Source organism: Acyrthosiphon pisum, chromosome A2, assembly GCF_005508785.2.
Source record: "Acyrthosiphon pisum isolate AL4f chromosome A2, pea_aphid_22Mar2018_4r6ur, whole genome shotgun sequence".
In the NCBI taxonomy this organism is placed as follows: domain Eukaryota; kingdom Metazoa; phylum Arthropoda; class Insecta; order Hemiptera; family Aphididae; genus Acyrthosiphon; species Acyrthosiphon pisum.
In genome coordinates this window covers 113,522,893-113,544,443 of record NC_042495.1, presented here as the reverse complement: position 1 = coordinate 113,544,443, position 21,551 = coordinate 113,522,893, and the positions used below count along the sequence as shown (strand labels likewise).

Sequence of the window (21,551 nt, the reverse complement as noted above, 5' to 3'; positions counted from 1 at the left end):
TTTCAGTTTTCAATTTTTTTTAGTTTTTTTTTTCTATAAATATCAATAAAGTTTTATCTGTGGGCCAAAAAGTGTATAAATTTAATACAAAGCTCCTGATATATTGTTACAATATCAGTTGAAAAATATTAAAAATACATAGGCACAATTTTTTTTTATAAGCATTTAAAGATCAAATTTTGACAAAATTTATCAAATTTTAATTTGAAAAATTATTTTGTACTTAAAAATTTATAAAATGTTCAATTTTTGTATCTAAGAATTAAAAATTTAAAACAAGATTCCACGTAAGTAATTAATTCTGTTACCAAAAAATCTAAAATATACATTTAAACAGTTTATTTTTATAGTCATTTTAAGTACAAATTTGGACGAAATTACATATTAAAAACCTAGGATAACTCTTTTAGTTATTTTGTTGTGATTGTATAATATTATTCGTGGGTACTTGAAACTTCTAAAGTATACTATTATATATCTATGATTTTACCACGGTTTTTTGTTGATGTATAACGCGTTATAACTTATAAGTACCTAATAGATATTATGATATGATTAATTTGGAATTTATTATAGGTACCTATTATAGGTCAATTTTTTTTTAATACCATAGATAAGTATATATATGTCTAATACATAGACTGATATACCGTCTCCGCTCAGAATCGTTTTTCTTATACAGTGATATTATATCATTGAATTCAAATTTAATACTGTCCATTATACAGTGACCCACTTCTAACCTACTGTACAGCAGAGCGACATCCACTTACCCACCTTTTTTTAATTGTATATAAGGTATATCATGTAATATCTAAATAAGTTCATATCAGAAATAATTTTTTTAAATAAATCATCTCACTAATGCACACTGTTGCCAATTGGCTACAAACCCTTAAATATGGGTAAAAGGTATAATACAATTAAAATAGATTTTTTTTTGTCATTTTTCCCAAACTCAACGTCAAATTCTCATGATGAAATATATTTTTTTAAAACACAAAAAATCAATCAGTGTAGGGTTAAATTGAATCTAATAATTAATATGATATTCACGATTTTCGGCTTATTTTCCAAGCACAGGCGGATTTGAGGGGGCCGGACGTGGCAATTACCCCCCCCCCCCCCTAGGGATTTTTTTACTTGAATTATAGCGCCGTATGATATAATGAATATGAAATTCATAAGTCAAAACTATAACTTCAAACTTAATAAATGACACAATAAAGGTATTTTATTGAATATATTATCAATTATATTGTTTTTTGATTATCAATACAAATTATCAAATTTAAATAACAAGATTATGTTCAAAACAAATTTGAAATTGGTATTATAACCATAGATATTAAAAGAATATTTTCTTGGTTAACACCACAATTTTATTGCTGTAAACAAGTGGCTAAGGTTTATAGTTTTAGATTATAGATAGAATGATAGATAAAATCATTTTAGCGGCAAGCAGTGCTACAGCGTGCTGCATCGCTGTATAAATCTGTTATCACATTTTATAAAATAAATTAAATATTTTGATCACTGTGGCTGTGGTAAATAACTCAATTTTAATAATGAATGCTGAATACTTTATTTTCATTGTTGCATTTCACATTTTTTAATTGTCACCGCATAAAAAAGAGAACTTTACTTGTGAAATATTACTTTTTTTTTTCGATATCGGACCTACAGAAAAAGTTTTTGAAGTTTGAAAAACAAACAAAAAAAAAATGGATTTTGAAATAATAAGAACTTTTTTTCGTATAAGTCATATCAAAAAAAATAATGATATTTCAGATATCTATAATGTTTTGAACTATATTGTCTATCAATTTGGAGTCTTTACTTTTACTACAGTCTGAGTAGTTCTATCCCGCGCAGACAGTTTTTTCTGTGTTGTACACATATTTTGTAAGACGGAGACACAATATGCGGGTGTAGCGTCCTTTTAATAATTGAGATTATTATAAAATATTTTTGTTTAAACTGCCTCATTTATAATTTAAAACAGATTTTTAATATTAATGTATATTTTAAAATGTTTAGTGTATATTTTACCAATTTTACTTCCTATAACTTTCCTGCCTAGCTGATTACCATACTATGCTTTTCTGCATTTGGTATTTTGCTTATTGTTTTTTTTTAGTAGATTAAAAACGTGGATAAGGTCACGCATGGGTGAGGAAAGATTAACTGGCTTAGCTCTACTCAATACTCATAGGGACATAAGTATTGATGTGGAAAAAATCATTGACAGATTTGCGGCTGGTAAAAAAAGAACCATACAATTGTTGCTCAAATAAATTATTAATACATTTGTTTATTTAATATTGAATAAAAGGCAGTTGAATTTTTATACGGTTTAATTTTTTTTTTATATACAACGGATGTCTATTAAGTAATATGCATATATTGAAATTCTATGATACCAATTGGCCCTCTCCTTAAATGAGCTTCAGATCCGCTACTGACTGCAAGTATAAGCAACTATAACCAAATACCGCAAACGTCTTAATACGCATAACCTGGTCTCCGCCTCAATAACAAAACCTTACATTTCTAAAGTTCGCTAACATTAGTAGCATTTTGCATATAATTAGCAGTGGCGCAAATAGATAAAATGTTTAGGGGGGACTCAAGCACCAACACATTTTTTCCAAATTATAATTTATGGGTACATACTTTTAAGAATGGTATAAATTTATTTTTTGAGGGGGCTAAGCCCCTCAAGCCTCCACACCCCTATTTGCGCCACTGCTATTTAGTTACAATGTTACAATATTCAATATTAAAATAATAAATTGTTCTGTTTTAAAAATACTTTTTATCATTTCTTATAAGCATAAAAATGTATTACTGTTAGGTTGGCTGCGTATGCTTAGAAGCTTATACCATATTGTATTATGTTCAAAAAACTATGAAAATTGATTATCTATGATAATAATAAGAATTCATTTTACATTTATATTTATCGTGGTATTCACAGTAGGGCACCGTGCCTGAATTTGGTTTAAAAAAAAGTCCGTAAAAAAAAATAAGTACTTATGGGAACTAATCCATTACACCATTGAGAATAATTGTTTTCTAAAAATAGTTTTGATATTTGGAATATAAATATTATAATATCATTTTTTTTTCATAGTTCCATTAACAACATAATTTAATCACAAAAATGATCAAATTTGTATACTAGAGCACATCGCAAAATGGTATCTACTGAATTTCAGACAGAAAAAATGATCAATATTTTCAATATTAATCAATATAGAGGTAACTGATTCAATATGCTACGTGCCAAGCACCTTTGATTTTTATGGTGTGTGCCACTGTATGATATCCATGGGCATAAGAGAAGTTTTCACGCCAAAATTGAAAATACACAGTACACTCATATTATGTAAATTAGATGTAATTACGAAATTGAATAGATCAAATACAGCTTGTACACGGTTCTTAAACGGATTTAAAGTTAATGACAAAAAAAAAAAATACATTGCAGACAAACTACAAAATTTGTGTGACAGTCACTTAAGAATATCAATTATAATATTGGCCAGGTTTAAATAATATAGTAAAATGTATAAAATAATATATTTACAATAATTATTCTTAAATTAAATATTTATTTTATCTACGTTTATGTATTTATATTTTGTGTTAATTTTGGTTGCTATTATTAATTTTAATTTTTAACATATTCTGTCATTCTTCTATATTGTATGTAATGTTAATATATTATAATAACGTTTAAAAAAATTAAAATATATATTCGTATTTGTATGTTACAACTATGTGGGGAGTGGAGAAAGAAAAATAATTGTAACCGAGAAGGGTAACAAATAATGTTTATGAAAAGTATTGTTTTACGATTCCAAATATATTATTTGGTATAAACGTTTTTCATAAATAATGTCTATTCAAAATTGACACCTAACCTTCCATTAAATATGTATCGAGTATGAGTTTTGTGAGCATATTGTAAGCATCCTTGACTAATTTGCAGGTATTCACAGTCATTTGTTTGAAAACTTTTTCTATCAAATTTGTTTTTTTAAATAAAAAATGGTAAACCTTCTCCACTGTTGTATCCGTAATTTTCTCTATGGATTTTGTTATGAACATACCAAATTTTTCGAATTGCTTTTCTATATTTTCTTTTAATTCACCTACTTTTATGTACGGATTAGAATGTGGTTTTTTTTTGTGGTCATGTTTGGTCATCTTTGCTTCTTGATTACATATATCATATACTAAAGTAGAAAATCGATCAACATAAGATACTAGTATCGATAAATTTGCGGGAAAATGTTCATTATCAAGAAACATTGTATATCTGAAATGAAAGTTCGTGCAATCTTCAAGCCCCAAGTAATTGCGGGGATTATCTGCTACGTATGTCCCGAAAACCCACACTTCGTAAAATACCGAACCAAGAATAAATTTGAAATATATATCATACAATTTGAACACATGCGAAGGGTCCATAATGATTGCACTTATGTTCTTGTAAATTTCATCAATGTATTTCCTTTCACCTTTGTAAAAAAAACTGATCACGGGTTTGTTGTCAATGAACAAATGCATTTCTTCGAGATAGTTTTTAAAAAAATTATCAATATTTAAAAAAGTTGAGTAGTTTTCAACTATCGATACGTTTTGGTAGGCCTCAAGGCTCTGCACAAATGAATTTAAACGTTTATTAATTACATCATCATTGCCTATGACCTCGAGACATGTATTGTTCAATAACAAGAAGTTGAAATTTGGTGGACCACAGTGATCAATACCATAGGTATTTAAAATAGACATTATCATTGACATAAACATCGGCGCTTGATTGAGTTCAAAATGATGTTTGTGCTTTGGATTCAAGACAACGTAAATATAGTATGATACTTTTAAAAGGTCCCTGCAGCCATTGTACGTACAAAGTTCGATCACATTAATAGACCGTTTTCTAATCGTATTCAAAATAGTATTTACTTGATTGACGTATTCGTCCTCCAAATCTCTTTCTTTGTTGAAAATCATTTTTAAAAATGTGGTTGCTTCGAGACAGAGACTGTACAAATCTCTAACATATTGACACCTGCTACTATCCGATAGTTTATCATCCACATCGGATCGAACAATTTCATCGATTGGCATATCTTCGAATACAATGTGGTCGACTTTTAACACATTTCTTATGAATGGTATGTAATATTTAGCGAATTCTTTGCGTAGGAAATTCCTCACCGAAATATAACAGTAAAACGTTTTACTCTTTGAATCCATATATGTTGTAAATTCATTTAATTCAGAAACTTTTTGGTTTTCAGTTGCATCAACAGTTTCTAAAATTATGTTGGTAATGGAGTTACGTAGATAAGTAATCTTTTCAATTAATTTATTAATTTTATCGGAATCATAATATGTTTGGCTCGTAAAATAATCACTGACATCTGTTGGTAATTCTATGAATTGTGGTATTGACTTAACTATCTCTTCTGGCTTAGAATTTTCTTGTTGCAAGGCCGTTATCATCTTACTGTAAATTAATTTTACAATTGCATCAAAAACCGACTCCTGATACCAAAATATAAGTTCAAGGTCACACTCACGTTTTTCAATTTTTTGTAGTAGTTGATAAATCTTAATTGTTTTAGAATTTAAAAAAACTTCTGCGTGAGAAATCTCCCTTAAAACAAGATGATCCGGGGTCTCGGCCACAATATTTACTAACAACATTTCATCTGTATTACAAGATTTGTTATTATATTCTAAACCCAGTTGGCTTATACGATATAAAATGTTATTAATGGTTTCATTTGTCTCAGCTGATCTAGTTATCCAGAAGTTGAAGAAATGTGATGATTTAATAAAATATCTATCATTGATAAAACGTGTTTCATTATAAGTGTGAACAGCACAATTCGTAGCCATGAACATTTGAATAAGATTCATTATTTCAAGAATTGAACGAACAACTATATCATCTGCTTGTTTGGTATCTGAAGGGAGCGTCAAAAAGTGAATTTTAAATTGTAGTAATAACATTGTTTTTAATAACGAAGTATCATTATCTCTCGAATCAGCAAGATGTAAAAAATTGTGCAGTAAAATACTTATGAAGCGTCTAACATAAGAGTCGATATCGTTTAATTTTTGAATTAGATCCGTTCCTACAAAACGTTTATTAAATTCATTATTATAAGTGTTTTGAAATTTTGATTGATAAAATATTGGGAATTTTTTGATGAATTCAAATAGTTTATTCTGAAGCCATTCAGCAAACGAACAGTTCATATAAGTATAAAATATATTCAAGTACATATCTGTTTTTTTTTCTTTAGGTGCAGGTTGAACGAAATATCCATAAAGAAATAATTCCGAATCGTGCAGTTCAATATTATATGAGACATCATTTTTGGTCGTAGAAATACGTAATGATTTCTTAACGGCTTTCTCCAATTCTGATAATTTTGATGGTTCTGATAAAACTGAAAAGTTGTTCGACGTAATGCACAAAAATATTAATATAAAATTACATAGTTTTATATGCGACATTTTGACACAACGTACTATATTAGGTTTAAACTTACTACTGCGTATGCATTTGTTTCAATCGTTGTATTAGGTTTGTAAAATAGAATATGTTTAATGTTTGTAATATTATTTACCAGACAAATTAAAGTATGTTCTGAAGTGCAACAGCTGTGTAATAAAATAGGTTAATTTCGTATATGCTTATCGATAAATCCATAGAAACATTTAGTGAAGAAGAATGTCTGTGGTCAATATAAAATTATATGTTCATGCTTGACAAAACAATTTTTATTCTTCGAATGTAAGTTCTCGATTGGTTTTGCTGATCGCCAACTTACCGATTTATAACTTCAATACCTAATTATAATAATATATAATTATTATAGTAGCGTAATTGAGTGCCGATATTAAAGTAAAAATATTTGTTGTTTTAATCTTGGATTTAATGTTTTGGATAAAAATTTATTTTTTTATATAAATAAATGTATTTATTTGAAACTCGTTTTGATTAGGTATGCATATTATTATAATAAAATTATTTTTTCGGTGAATATAGTTTTTAGAATACCAAAATATTAATTCACCATGAAAATGTACTATACTATTGTAGTATTGTGGGTTAGGTTAGGTATAACTTAAACTTAAAAAATACCCTATAGACATCTATATATCGAATGATTATTTGAACAAATGCTATAACGTTAGGTTTAACCAACCAATGGCATTGTACCACGTAGATTTCTTGACATTATCGTTTTTAATTTTTTTTTTAAATTTTTTATTACGGTTTCATTACCAAAGACAAAATTCGAGACTCTACACCTGCGATTCCCAAACTGTGCACTGCACCGCGAGCACTTTCCATCGGCACCCGGAACGGCACGTAAGAATTTATTATTTTATTTTTTGTCAATATTTTATTCCTACACTGCATAGTGTAGGCTACATAACCGTTTTGTTTGAAAATAACGATATACTTCACATTTTTTCATTAACGTGCTTTGTAGACATTTGTCAACATAACAAGTAGTATATTGATATCAATATTATCACAATGACCACTGTAAAAATCATAGTATCACGTGTTTTATTTGCACTACTTAATATTTTATTAATTGTCTAGTACCGCTTGTGTTTATCATATTATATCATACCGTACAAAACGAATTCAGATTCCAAAAAAAATTTTTGAAATCACTATTTTGAGAATTATTTATTAAAACCATAATTATTACAATAAATATATAATTACTTTTATATTATTAACACTTTTCGGTTTTTAGATTTTTGGACACATTACACGTATAAGGAAAAAATATGAATGATGTTATACTTTTGCAGTACTTGGATAAGCATTTTATTTTGATTTCACTTGGTATATATCATATATGGTAATTAATACATTTATAACTTATAATTTTTAATTGTATATAAAGTATATCATATAATATCTAAATAATTTCATATCAGAAATAATTTTTTTAAATAAAATCATGTCACTAATTCACGCTGTTGCCAATTTGCTACAAGCCCTTAAATATGGGTAAAATGTATAATACAATTAAAATAGATATTTATTGTCATTTTTCCTTAAATTCTCATAAAGAAATATATTTTTTTAAACACAAAAAATCAAGCAGTGTAGGGTTAAATTGAATCTATTAAATATGCTAGTCACGATTTTCGGGTTATTCTGCTACTATAATCAAATACCGCAAACGTATCGATATACATAACCTGGTCTCCGACTCAATAATAAAACCTTACATTTCCAATGTTTGCTAACATTAGTAGCACTTTACATCTCAACTAATTGACAAATTACGATTTATTTAAAACTATATATGAACATTGGAAATGTTTTAAGATGATAAAAATTAAATTTTGAAGAGTACCCGTATTCAGTTTTTTTTAATTTCTTTTGTTCAAAATGCTATGAACCGTACCAATATTCCAACAATCCTTGTTTAGGGGCCGCCATCTCTTATCCTCTCCTATATACCAATATTATCATATAATATTATAATCATTGGTAAATTTCAACCTATAATTCGAATAAGGTTATATTAATTATTAACTACAACGTATAAAATTATTAGTAGAGCTGAGGACGTCTAGCTTTTTCATATTTGCCTAGAAAGGTGAGTGATGTATAAATATATTTCTTGAAACAAGTAGTTTACACTAATGTACCTACCATTGGTACCTAATTTTAATAGAAGGACAGAATTAGAAAATACTTAATTTTATTACGAGTTATGTATACATTTTGCTACCTCGTATAATATTATAACACGACTTGTGTTGTTAAAGTCGCCCAACGCATAACAAAATTTTATGTTTAAACTGTTACATTTTTTTTTCCTATGGTGCATACGACGGTACACAATGGTAGGTACTTAAAAGCATACATCGAAATGTTTCAAAATTGGGACGTACAGCACGTATATATACGTATACACTATACCTATATCATATAGATTTTATAGAGAGACGACAGACGAGAGAGAGAAAGAGCGAGAGAGAGAGAGAGAGAGAGATACCTAAAAATGTATACGACAAAAAAAGCTATAATAATATTATTATGTACATACATTTTTCGAAGATAGCAATATAATAATGTTGTGGCGGGTGCAGGAAAAAAACATGACGAACTGACAAATGGGCAGTAAAAAAACACACCACGATAATACGCCCGAGCGCTATATATAATATATATATATGTGTTTGTAATATAATATCCCTCCTGATGGATTCCTCTATGAGTTATTTTATATTATATTCTCTTCGAATTTCGATCCCCTTATCGCGTGTTATTTCACCGGAGCCTACATTTCGAATTTTTACGAGCAATTTTTAGAGTCATTATATATGACGTTCCGGCCGGATTTAATAGGATGATATTATTATTATATACGTGTGTAATATATTATTACTATTATTATTATGTCTCTATCGCCCGCGCTCGCATTATACGTATGTATAATATACTATTACACCGTACACGCGTTTATAATACATGTCTGTTTTTTTGTTGCGGTTGTTATTTTTCGACCGGCGCAACTTTTTATCGGAAACATCATATCGCGCGCGCGAACGGTTTACGATGATGGAGCTTTATTTATTTTATTCATTTTTTTCGTTCGGTCTTTTGTCTACCGCGTTGTTATTGCACAGCGACGTTCGGTGTGTATTAAAAAATCATAACCGGATCACGATGCACCACCACCACCGCCGCCCGCTCAAAAGCGTTCGTTTTTTACGACTGTCAGTCCGAAAGCGGAAAAAAAAATACGAAACAAAACAAAACACATAAACCTCGCTGGCGTATCGGCAGCGGCGGCGCATAAAAACTCGTCGCAAACAGTAAAAATATGAGATTTCAATTAAGATAACGCGCGCGTCGACGACATTAATGAGTGCAATTCGTTTCGGCGTTTCGAAAAAAAAATTAAAAAAAAAAAATACAACCAAACCAAACCAAGCACCACAGCTGGTGTAGGACTGCGGCAGTACGGTATACAACTCGTCGTATAATATTCTATGTGTAATATTATCATAATATGCGCTTTGTACGGCAATAATTTTTTTTATTTTATTTGGGGGAGAGGGAGAGACGGGACGCTGTAATAGCTGTTGCAGCGATGTATATACATATAAATATTAATAACCGTACCGATTTTTTCTGCGCGCAATGTGTATGCGTACACTGACAGACGAGGAGCTAAGAAAATTTTTTTTAAACGTTTTGTACACAATAAAATAATAAAATATAATATGACAGTGCGTCGTCATATATAGGTACGTATAATAATAATGTTATGCATGCTTTATTATAATATACGGACGACACGATGACAATAGTAAAACACAATAATATTGTATTATATTATACACATTGCTGCAGGGACGACTGATTTATAATGACGGAGCGTTATATTGAACAAACACTATAATAGCATATTATAATATAATGTAATTACAATGTATACAATATTGTGTATTTACATAATATGAGTGTGATAATGATTGTACATAGTCCGATGCGGTGGTGAATATGCCATTATTATAATTTACCCCCCTCAAACGCCATTGCACCTTATATTATTTAATCGTATTATTGATTTGGTAATTAACTAGTAGAGTTTAGGATTATACAAGTACCTATTATATCCTCCAGAATGATACAAGATATTGCAAGTCAGGCTAAACGTCATTTTGATTTTTACTGTATAGAATTAGCGAATGCGATATGGATGGCCGAGATATAAGCTCATCGCAATTCACCTACAATAGGCGAAACTATAAATCAAATTTTCAATTTACGTTTAAATTATATTAATAAAGTTAAAGGGCTTTATAGAAAACGCCCACACATTACCATACACAATAATTTTAAAGTGTATTAATATTAAATATTTTTACACACATGCAAAATAAATATGATACGATAATAATATACAATAACCACTCTATTCAAAATGTACATTTATAATAACAATCATTATAAAGCTTTATTTGAAAAAAAGAATACTATAAACCAATAATAAACCATACCATAACAATATTATCATCCTTTTTACAGTGGCAAATTTATCAATTATATTTTCAGGTGCGAAATTTATTGGTGGTCTATATAGTGGTCATGTACATACTACAATACACATCACACACGAGGTTTAGTTATACATTTTAATATTATAAATGTCAATATTATACCGAGTGTTAATACATACATTTTTTTAAAAAGTTCATAAGGGAAACCATATTTCAATATAATATTTGATAAAATAGATAGTATAAGTACAAACCAAACAAATACTTATGAGTTAATTATTTATATAATATTAATACAATAATTATTTGCGTATCTGATAAGCACACCGCCAAATTGCGTTTACGAATTCACATCCCAGTGACAAATTTCAGGAATATCTGTGGGGTATAATAAATAATGCCACATTTCTTTTAAAAAAATAACCGATATAAAACTGTCGTTATATCAATCATTTATTTTCCTTAATTTGATGCGCATTTTTAAACTAGGGACTATTCGACATCGTGTTATTGTATTATAATCGTATATAATATAAATATAATTCGTCAAGTTAATTTTGGCACTCGGTCACCGTTACGATTTTAAAATACATTATAGTATGGTCCGAAAACTATATTTTTTTCAATGTACCTATAACAAAATCATTGTTTTTTTTTTTTTTTTTTAATTTTAATCGTAGCGTAATATAATATTTTATACGTTGAGTAATATTAATAAAACGTTACCGTGTTATGACTAAAATTGTAGGACAATTTTATAATAAAAGTTTACTCATTACAATGACAAATGTTTTGACGGCTGCGATATGCGTACACGTCCGTACGGGTGACATGTCCGACGCTTAAATAATAATTGATTGACGATAAAAGTAACGCGACTCGCGCGTGTTCATAATATCGTATGACAATTACTATTATTATTACTATTATGTAAGGCACGTGAATGCACGCAAGACGGCGGCTTGTGCGGTGCGGTTCAAAGGTGACGAGTTTAAATAAAACCGCGTAATTTGTATTAAGTCGGCTGCAGAAACTCTGAGAAGGATGAATGTCTGTCGTTTCGAACGAAAAAAAAAAATCTCCTTTAATGGATATATAAATAGACTTTAATGTAACTATAACCGTCGGTTGGGGTTGGTGTACTATTATAATTATCCAAATTCCCCGGACGAAACAATCGGACCGCGCGCGCGAGGGGGTTGTGCTCACTGTATATATAATTGGAATATTAGGGAAGGCGGCGAGACGGTAGCAAAAAAAGGAAAGAACTTATACCTCTACCTATGGAAATTTGTTTTAACACGATACGTGTCCTCGGCGGCGGCGGCATGTCGAGTAAATATCGTCGGTGGTTCCGGGGGGGGGGGGGGGGGGGGGGGCGGCGGCGTATGGAATACCCGAAAATAAATAAATAAACGGAGGGTGACCGTCGTCGGCGGCGACGTGGGGTGCAACTCGACCCCGCGCCATCACCGAGTTGTGTATAATTAATCTACTTTTGTTTCCAGGATAATTCTTAACGAGGTGCCTCTCTCCCGGGATGATTGATGCGAAAATCACGATCACTGATTAAAAATCCTTGTTGGCAGTTAATTAAGCGGCTTATCTGACGACCGAAAACCTCCGCCGCCGTCGTCGCAGTCGGACGGTCGCGGGTCGGTCTCCGCGACAGCCGCAACCCCCCCGATGGGAATTGTCGTTCGTCGAATATTCGCCTCGGCATTATCATCATCCTATTATTATATACCTACTTGTATATCATAATATTGTGTACAAGCTGGCACGTCAACTCGTTTTGTTTACCGCTACTGTTACACGGCCGAGAGTTTTAATTACAATACGATGCAATATTCAAATCACGTCACCAGTGTCCGCTGGTTAATCGAAAATAATGATAATTTTCATTATTATTATTACGGTCCGACGACGGAGTGGCGACAGAGGGACGGAACGAAATAACAAAACAACTAGTCGTCGAGGTCTTCCCTTCGGTGGAGGGGATACGGAATGTCGACAACTTATAGTACGTTAATTATTAGGTGTTCCAGTCAAATGAACATCGAACAGTCTATAAATGTTTGATATAATATTATTATTATGTACAGTAAAATACTCTGCTCCGTAGTATTTAATTGAATTTTGCTGTGTTTTGTACAAAACGTTGCAGAAAATAATGAAAACGTAAATAGTAGTTGTACGATGATCAATAAGACAATCGACCAAAATAAATGTATGCTTAACTATTTATATTTTAAGATAGGTATATTATCATTGTTGAATAAAATAAAAAATTCCCTTCGGATTTTTGGAATACTGAAAACTTATATGAATTTACATATGTCGATTGTATATGTCTCCCGAAAATATTATACACAAATGTTATTGAAGCTTTTTCGGTAGACGTGACATCATAAAGTTGATTTATATATTTGTTCGTCCTATATACGACGCTCATACCCTATTCGAAAATGGATGAAGGGTTTGGTTTTTATAGTAAACTGAAATATGAGGGGGTTGTTATAATGGAATTCGTTGTAATAAGTTTTTTTTTTTTATAAACCTGCAGGTTATTTGGCAATGCGAAAAAAACTAAATTCTGTTAATGTTATTGAAAAGTATTGGAATAACATTTATTACAATATACACATATTTAATTTTTTTGACAACGTGTCTAAAAAAAAATATCAGAAAAACTCACAGTTATTTTGTTTTTTTGATACATAGTAATATTATATAGTACACTGCAGTTGTAGAAATATATAAATATTTGGAAATAATGTATTGTTTAATAATTACACCTAAAGATTTCAATAATATAATGTTATTACCATAATACATTTTAAAATATTAATGTACAATATTGCAAGACTAATGAATATATTGCTTTTCAAATAGTATTATAAATTATGATGTAATATTATTATATTATCGAAAACTTATACTGATATCTATATGTATTATAAGGTTAGGTTTTAAAATATTTTATTTTTTAATTGCGTTTATACTTGTATAGGTAGTCTGGTTAGGTAACCAAACTTGCAACTATTTAAATATTTGAAAATATTCTCCTATAAAATATTATTTTAATTGGTTTCGAGGATAAATTATAACTCTCCTGTATATAACATGTGTTTCTTTTTCTTTTTATAAATATTGTATAAATACTTTTAGTTTGTAAATAACACTAGGCTAGGTAATAATCTTTGTAATTGAAGACTTAATCTAATAAAAAAAAAAAAAATATTATTTTTAAGACAATATATTGGATAATATGTAGTATGTAAATACCTATACTAAAAATTCGCTATACTCATTTAATAATATTATAATATACATAGTTACATATTCAATTAAACGATTTATGTGATTATTAAAAAAAAAAAACTTGTACCTACATAATATATTTAATTATATGTAATAATGATAAAATGTTTTTCCTAATAAAATCAACTTTTCTTAACGATTGGCTTAAGTGCAAATAAAAATATTTTATAATTAAATTTCGTTCATTATGACTTCATGATTTAACAAGAAACGCATTTTTATTGTGCGTAATTAATGTTTGAAAATGAATTTATTCGTAATTTCTATATTTGTAACTTTATTACGTTATTTGAAAAAAAGAACATTTAAACACAAATGGTTTTACGAAAGGGTAAATCCAGAATGTAAAAAAAAAAAAAAAAAAAACATGAAATATAAAAGAGAAAACAAATATAACGTTTTATTTTTAACCCTTTATTACGATGAATTAAAACAACTTAAGAGGTTTTTTTATATTATTAATATTTTAATTGAAATACTTTTTATGCGTCCAAAATACAAACACACGCCCCGACATCATCGTCTGCTGAAAATGAACGCAAATAATAATTTAAAATCAATTATAGGTGGTACACATATTGTGATTTAGAACAATATTATTTTTCGTTTAAAAACGGATTATTTCGAAACCGTGGCGTAAAACTCCTATTTAACCATATCGTTTCACGAATTCGGAATTATTATTGTATAATCCCAGTTTAAAATTCGTAAAATATGAGTAGGTATATTTTATACGGTGAAATTGCTATTAGAATTATTATTATTCGTCTCCATAAATGATCGGAATCGTAGCTACTTTAGGTGTGATGTAGTATATGTAACTGCAGTTGGAGGGCAGTCCAGTACGAATAATTATAATAATTGTCATCGCATATTATTTAAAGGCAAACCATAATTCGAGTGGAAGTTTTTTTTTTTAGCAACCGACAGTCCAATTTAATACTATCCATCTCGTCGTCGCTGTTAAAACGGTCCTTTTCGCCTGCACACCACTCATTATATTATATCGTCGTTGTAGTCACAGCGGTACGGGATGTACGAACAAAATAATTGATAATAATATATTGGCCATTCTTCGGTGGCACATATGGTATACACTCGTGTTATGATATGCTGTGCACACTGCACTATAGTAGTAGTAGTAAATAATAAACGAACCGGATTGACTGTCAATTATTATTATATCGTACATTACAATATACTGCACCGACGACGCACATTCAATTGAAACGGAATCGTGATGAGGGCATTATTATTATTATTATTATTATTTATTTTTTAGTCGACTTGTGCAGTACCATTGACGAGTAGTTTGTCGTGACACGCGCTCGTTAATACGTCGGCGAGGAGAGCTTGAGGGCAACGCAGTTTTGCCGATATCATATTATCTGCAGACACACATAATAATAATAATACATACGTCATGTGAGCATGTGACACCGTTTTATTTTCGAAAACGTCCCACCGATTACCAGAACGCGCGTATATATATACGACCGTCGAAATCCCTCAAACCTCCCTTTTTCGACAGGGGGTGTATTTATTTTTTCCTCCCCAAAACCCTACCTCGTCGTTATTATCGTTGTCGTCGTCGTCGTCGATGACGGCCGTCCTCATCTCGTCGGACGACGTCGACAAGTCGCGTGGCCGGAACGTGAAACAACACGACGAAGAGGACCCCGTGTACACGTACACAATATATATATATATATATATATATATAAATAAATGTGTGTAGGCATACAAAACAACATTATCGGTCCGACGCCGCCGAGTCGTCAAACAAAGTCACCCGACCAACTGCGGGGAGCGGGGGTGACCTTTCCCCGGCCCTAAAACCCCCGAACAACGGATTCTACACGTGTAAACCGCAGAACAGAACAAATTTCGTTTCAGACCATACCATTCGCGTCCTACACTCACTATACATTATTATATTACTATTATTATTATTATTATTATACTTGACGCTTGCACAGTGCGCACGTTTTCGCTCGTGTCCGTGCATTATGCGACCGATGTTACGACAACCAAAATAATGACAATATTGTGATAGGCTCCTCTGTTTTTTTTTTTTTAAGACCTTTTATACATTTCGTATCTTAGTCGATAGCGGCTTTTAAACGATTGTTTATTTTGTTTGTTCGTAACTGCGACATATTATAATACGACTCGCGCATAATATTATGCGGTCGAGTAAAAATTCATAACTCCTGGAGAAATGTTCGCATGTTCGTTTTGGAGGAGAATTCATTGTAATCGAAATAGTCTAAGATTACCAAAGTATTAAGTGTCTGTGATATTATGGGATTTGTGACGAAAATGGGGTGGTTTATGGCACGCGAATGAGCAATAGCCGTTTGCAGTGATTGTTTCCCGATACTTCATTTCACCCGAAGGCTATTGCATTCGAAATACTAATATTCATAGTATATTTTTTACACAATAGATACCTAACAACATATTGTTAATTCATCATAAAAATGCACAATATTTGATTTCAGTAATTTACCAAAACTCATGACAAACGCAGTTAAAATCAAAGTGACAGTTCGTGTAATTTTTTCAAAAAAAGATAGATTTATCGACCGGAAATTTAATAATTAATATCATTAGTGCGCCCCAATTAGTTATAAATCATTTTCAGAAAAAAATGGGATCGGTATTACTATATGCGTGGAATACCTAATTATTAGATATAGGTATACCTATATATAGTTATAAAATTAGTGGCAGATGCTTAACGATAAAATAATGTTCGTAATTTTTAAACAATAAATTCAATAAAATTGTCTACATAAACGTTTGTGTGTTAATCCAGTATTAAATAATAATATGTCTGTGTTTCAGATGAAATCAATTTTATTTTAGTCTGTGCAAATTGTAATAAAATATAATATAATACGTAATGATTGAATCTAAGATTTCAGTCGTTTTGTAACGTGACTAATCGAAAATGCTTTGTATGAAATCGCTTGAACGGTATGCCATTTGAGATTTCGTTGTAGATATACAAAATATTGCTACATACACTACTTTTCACCGCACTCGCATTACATTATTGTATATAGGTATACTCACACAATAGAATGAAATTGAATTTGAAAGCCGCGAGAGAACGAAGTCCGACTGTACGACGTCATATCACTGTATATTATATTGGCGCAAAATCGAGGAAAAACATCAATTACGCTCGTATAATGTACAAGGACATAGGGTGGTCAAACAGGAGGGGTGGCGATTTATATAAAGGCCGTTTTGTAGAAACCTTTCAATTACCATACGGCCAAAAACATTGTAGTGGTGTAATAATATAGCTGCTGTATATCGTATATATATATATATATATGTACATAAAACGTCTCTGGCCGGCAGGAAAACCTTTTGTGGAAACGGCCGTTTGGAGGGGTAGTATATATATAGTCGTGTCGGGTGTGTACAGTTGTGTGCGCCTTGCATACTTTTGGGTTCCGGACATCAAAAGGAACAACGCGGTGCGCCGGACTTCCTGTCCGAGAGACGGACACAATATCGTCAATTAATAATTATTGCGCGGGCAAAGGAGAAGAGAAAAGCCATTCCACAATTATTGTGCTGTTTGTTGTCGCCGGGCAGCGCGTATATACGTGATATCGTATTATATATATATATATACAGATACATTCTGCAGGAAGCCCCGTCCGTGTGGTGACATTTTTTTAAGGGACATTATTACCCACACTATCTTTTCCGCGCAACGACCCTCCCGCGAGGAGCTTTAATTACGGCCGCTAACGTTCCGTGAAACGTTCCCGCTGCAGCGTTTCGGCCGACGGCAGACATTTAATGGTCACCGGAAGTGTTCGGCCTTTCCGGCGGTCGTATAATTTAATAATAATGTAAGTCGGCCGTCGTTACCGCACAAATAATCATTATAATATAATATTAGTATTGCATTGTAATGGAAAACCGATCGCCCCGGACTTACTTATACCGAATCGAAATGCGGCAGCTGCAGCAGCTTGTTGTATTATTCATTTTAATTTTTTACCATCGAAATGTATTATTTATATAATAAATTGTATACGGTTTTTTTTTACTATTATCTAATTCTTCGTTAAGGGCTCGACAAGGGTATTCCATCGCCTGTCTTACAAATTCTCCGCAATTCTATCAAATTTGAGAATAATTATATTTGAGTCACCATTTTAATTATAATATTATTGTTGGGTACATAATCGACATATGATATTTTTGCGCATTATATGCGTCCGCCGCCACCGATAAGCTGTGAGAGTGGACTTGGACCTCACGAAGTGGGGAACCGCGCTGTCGCATCTAGCCACCCGTCGCCGTTGCGCCGCCGCTGGCCGTTGTCGTTTTCCAGCCGTCTAGGCAGACTGCACGAGCTGCATGTTTTTTTGTCGCGAACCGACGCCCCGTCGTCGTAAATCACCATTGTGCGTTTTCTTTGTTTTTTTGTGCACCCGAGCCCTCGCGCTCACCAACACATCGTGTCCGCGATCCGTGTTTGCCAAACCCACGGCTTATTTTGTTCCGCCTGTCCGATCTTTTCGCTGTGCGCCCCGGGCCGTGCACCTACACGTCCACGTGGTTTTCCGTCCGTTCGCTTGACGCAGTGCGAAATCACCGAACGCGGTGCGCTCACCTAGTTTTTTTTTGTTTGTATTGTTGTGTCGTTGTGGACGACGTCCGTCCCGCAACCGAGCCGTGCTCAGAATTTGTTAACTTACATTCGCGCCCACGTGTTTTCGCCCGCCGTCGTTACCGGCCGCATATACGTGGTGTCGTCGTACCTGTTCGTCACGTTCGACGTAGGTGCAAGTGCTGCACACCAGTTCAACGTCCGTTGTCACCGTCTCACCGTCGAACCGGGTCAGTTGCCGCACTCTCACCGTGGTATCATCGAACTTTCTTCGTATCAGGTCGTACACACGATTATCTTGTTTGTTATTGTTTACATTTATTACTCGCATTACGCGACCCATACGCTTTTTTTTTGTATTATCATATATTGAATTATTTATTATTATAGTAGTTTTTTGCCGATCGAGTTGTGATCGTGCCATGACAAATACTATTACTAACACTAGTACTTAAGATATTTGAATTGCAGAACGCCAACAATAAATATTGTTCTGTACATTGCCATACCATCAAACTCAATGTTATTAGTTATCTTATATTCATGTCCTTATAGTTATACAGTCCACTATCTCTCTCTCACTCTCTCCTCCTTACAGGGATATCTACCGGTTTACGACATAAGTAACTACACGCCCGACGCGTAACGTGTTGACCGCCGTCCGTGCGCGCACGTATCCGTCACCGGCTTTACAGGTGCAGCCGTCAATCGCACAATTATACTTTTTTTAGACTAATCTAGGTACTACCCGATATCTATTTAGGATGATATAGGGGATCTGGACGGTGTATTATATTAATTAAAAATGACTTGACGGGAAAATCTCTCGGGCTTATCATAGAATCGTCGGATTTTAGTAACAGTTTTTTTATCCGAAAGAAGAAGACTTTCTACAGTCAGCATTAGACTCAGATTTTTTATTTTGTTTCAAATAATGGCAGGTATAAAATAGTTTGTAAAAAAGCTTGAAATTGTTTTTTTTTATTAAAAAGATGAGATTGTAATCAATGTGAGATAATTATTACTATTGAAATATTAAAAACGGAGTTCTATGCGGGATATAGAATAGTTTAATCCATTAATTCAGGACAAAAATAATCAAATTCGGGTGATTATACATGTATAATACTATCTGCAGATAGTGTCATATTATTCCAGCTCGAGCGTTCTTTTTTGGGACAAAATGACTTATAATAGCACCTTAAGCCACCGCGTGCACTACCGTCTCAGAGGGAATCGAGCTATAGAAATGATTTACGTCGAGCTTCGTTCTCTATAGGTATATATATTGTACGAGGGATTTATTAATTTCCAAACCAGTGACTACGGCGGCCACACAACTGCGTACTGCAGAAGTGATATGTGTATAATAGCACATTATATGTTATTATATTTATTATATATAAATCGGCTAACCGGCCCACAAGTATCGCAATTAATGACCGGGACTTTTGCCGGTCCGAGTCGTCGGATGCAGCAAGTGGGGTCGGGAGATGATTTCAATAGCAGTTCATTAGTCGAACCGAGGGATAACCACCACCACCTCCACGTGCGCCTTCACCACCACTGCCACCACTACTGCCACTCTGCTCATGCCAGCCGAATGACCATTGTCCGTCGACTAATAGAAGGCCAATTAAAAATCGTATAGCGGTGTGTTCTGCACAACTGTTGTAAGTACATTATATTTATTTACACACGTTATATATTTTACCTATATATATATAAGTGAGTACAACGGGTAGAATGGGATTTCTTAACGCGAAATATTGCGCAAATACGCAAAATATCTACCCTCAATACGCGACCGACTATACGCTGTGTAATAGGTACGCATTTTATGTAATGTATTATACATTATGTAGAGTTCGTTTAATGGGTTTCGCGGCGGCGGCGGCGAAGTATATGATAATAATAATAGCATATATTACTACGTATATTAAAGTCTTGAGGGCTCTAAAATGGGGAAAAAAGTTTTTTTTTTTTAAACCATAGGTAGGTATAATAATGTATTATTTTCTTTTTTTTGCTTTCCGCGTTCAACAATGCACGACATAATATTATATGTACGCGTGTATATAAGTACCTACCTACCTACATATATTATGTACTCGACTTTAGTCGTCTCCTCACCCGCGTGTTTACCGCGGGGATGATTCTGTCGTCGTATATATATATACTGTAAGAACGTTTTCAAAAATGCAAGATCCGCGTCCGATTTATATACATAATAATATACTACAAGGTTGGTAGATGAAGAACGGGCAAACAGTTTTACGATAATAATAGTATCATAATCTCCCGAAGAGATACGCGCGTCACTGTGCTCGCGTATTATGTCCGTATCAAATATGCATAAGTGCAATAACGAAAAATGCGTCTCCTCGGCGGCGCTATTATATCGTCATCATCTTTTTGTATATACGTGTACACAATCGACGTGATGGGCATAATATAATATTATTGTAATAACTTTGTGTGTACCATTTCGTACATATACCTA

At 32.3% G+C, this 21,551-nt stretch overlaps 1 protein-coding gene across 1 annotated transcript; it reads right to left on the bottom strand.

The window, feature by feature from the left end:
* Nucleotides 1-3,387: 3,387 nt before the first annotated feature.
* LOC115034079 lies at nt 3,388-6,891 on the bottom strand. The gene is made up of 2 exons (XM_029489616.1): nt 4,843-6,891; nt 3,388-4,704 (listed from the first exon to the last, which is right to left on the bottom strand). The coding sequence occupies exons 1-2, from the start codon at nt 6,541-6,543 to the stop codon at nt 3,925-3,927; spliced, it is 2,481 nt and encodes an 826-aa protein (XP_029345476.1). The 5' UTR covers nt 6,544-6,891; the 3' UTR covers nt 3,388-3,924.
* Nucleotides 6,892-21,551: the final 14,660 nt, after the last annotated feature.

Bases quoted from the DNA above. Each gene is read 5' to 3' on its own strand.
- LOC115034079 (XM_029489616.1), bottom strand. From the start codon at position 6,543: ATGTCGCATATAAAACTATGTAATTTTATATTAATATTTTTGTGCATT. The intron at 4,705-4,842 runs TTTGAACTCAAT...ATAGGCAATGAT, and splicing joins ATCCAAAGCACAAACATCAT to GATGTAATTAATAAACGTTT.